At 46.7% G+C, this 2122-nt stretch overlaps 1 protein-coding gene across 1 annotated transcript in view; it reads right to left on the bottom strand.

Moving 5' to 3' along the window:
- The window catches only part of Fbxo36 (F-box protein 36), a 64131-nt gene that overhangs the window by 21386 nt on the left and 40623 nt on the right, over window positions 1-2122 (bottom strand). The window contains exon 2 of the mRNA XM_021199406.1: window positions 1881-1989. Within this exon, the coding sequence (XP_021055065.1) occupies window positions 1881-1989 (109 nt within the window). The remainder of the gene's footprint in view (window positions 1-1880; window positions 1990-2122) is intronic.

The following is a 2122-nucleotide window of genomic DNA, read 5'->3' as shown; positions in this document are numbered from 1 at the left end:
AAAAAAAAGAAAGAAAGAAAGAAAGAAAGAAAGAAAGAAAGAAAGAAAGAAAGAAAGAAAGAAAGAAAGAAAGAAAGAAAGAAAGAAAGAAAAGATTGGCAGCAGGCACCTTTACCCAAAGACTCCTCTACTGGAAACTATTTGGATACACTGGTGAGCAGATCCTCATGTTGATTGATCATGGACACAGTTATGTAACTTCCCAAGAGTGGGATTCAGAGAAGTTCAAATGAGACGTATTTACTTTACCCTCGTGTGAAGCTCAGTTTCTAAAATGTTTAGTTCTTATTTTTATGTATGTGTGCGTGTGTGTGTGTGTGTGTGTGTGTGTGACCCGCACATGTCACACGTGTGCCGTCAGGAAAAGCTGAATTTCTGGTCACTTGAGTTTACAGGAACTTGAGAGGCCTTTGACATGAGTGCTGGCAGGCTGAACTGTGTTCCTCACCACTGAGCCCTCTCTCTGGCCCTGGGAGTGAACAGCACCGAAAGCTAGAGACCAAGTCTGCTGGCAGTGGAGCACACCTTCAGTCCCAGCACTGAGGGGTGGGGATGGGGGACAGAAATAGGTGGATCTCTGGGTTCAAAGCCAGTCTGGCCTAATTCTAAGATAGCCAGAACTACATAGAAAAACCCTGTCTCAAAAACAATAACAATAACAAAGAGAAAAGAAAAGAAAGCTAGAGATTAAGCCAGAACCCCCAGGGCATAATTACAGTCAGGGGAGAGAGGCAGACAGGTTAAAGACTAAGGAGCCAGTAAGGGAGAGGAACAAGGTCAAAGGACAGAACCACCTCCTCACTAAGCACTGCTGAGAGGTCCAGGCAGCGAGAGTGATTTGCTCAGATCCCCTGCCAAGCTCTCTGCATGAGGAAGTCCTGTAGAGGACCTTAGTGAGAAGACCAAGGGGAGACGGAAAAATAAATCAAGTCAAACACCGTCTGCTTAACAATCCAGCAAATAGTAATTAAGAGTTGATTATATATAATGCCAAGGAAGCCGTGGAAGGCTCAAGATGACCAAATAATGTAACCATGATTATCCCCAGCCCAGCACAAGGAAACTGACTCACAAAGGGGCTGAGCCATCACTGCTGCCACAGGGCTGGCTAGTAACAGCACTGAAGCTCCAGCTGGCTAAATGACACCCAAGACAACACGCTATGGGTAGCCATGAGCTTCCTCTCTGTCTGTCTGTCTGTCTGTCTGTCTGTCTGTCTGTCTGTCTGTCTGTCTGTCTGTCTCTCTCCTCCCTACCCCGCTCTGAGGATAGAGATGAGCATGAGCAACTGAACAACAGAGACTATTGGAGCTGCCTGCAAGTTGTATGGGGACACAGGCTTTGTGAGTCATCAGACTCTCAAGGCTGGGCCTTTCAGTGACACAGCTAACTGAGTCATCCACATGCCTGTGCCTAACCCCAGGACACTCACAGTACGTGGGTGGAATCACATCTTTCTCTCGTCTGTGATTATTCTCCTATCTGGGATAAACAGACATTTGTTCATGCTTCCCCAGAAAGAAGATGACGACGACGACACAACATTAGAACGCAAGAGACTCTATCCCAGAAAAGTTAATTTTGAAAGATGTATCTTGTTTTGAATTATGTATACGTGGGCTGTGCAATTGCCCACAGAGGCCAGGAGAGGGCACTGGATTCCCTGGAGCTGGAGTTACAGGCAGTTGTAAGCCCCTCCTCCCATGGGTGCTGGGAATGGAATTCTGCAAGAGTGTACACATTCTAACCACTAAGCCACCTCTCCAGTCCTCAAAAGTAAAACTCAACTTCAATGATCCATTATTTCTAAGAACATAACTGCGCTAGTATGCAGTGCGTGATACATCTCTGCCACATTTGTTGGGGTGTAATCACCTCACCTTGGAGATGAGAGTTATCTAGGAAGTCTTCGTGAGTTTCCTTCGTTTCTCCAGGTTTTGCTGACCGATACTCACTTCTCAGAGAAATCTTCCACCATCTAAAGATGATCTGTAATTAAAAAGGAGTTGGTAGCTGGGCGTGGCGGCACACGCCTTTAATCCCAGCACTTGGGAGGCAGAGGCAGGCGGATTTCTGAGTTCGAGGCCAGCCTGGTCTACAGAGGGAGTTCCAGGACAGCCAG

The sequence above is a fragment of the Mus pahari genome, chromosome 5 (assembly GCF_900095145.1).
Source record: "Mus pahari chromosome 5, PAHARI_EIJ_v1.1, whole genome shotgun sequence".
Classification (NCBI taxonomy): domain Eukaryota; kingdom Metazoa; phylum Chordata; class Mammalia; order Rodentia; family Muridae; genus Mus; species Mus pahari.
This window is presented reverse-complemented; position numbering and strand designations above follow the sequence as displayed.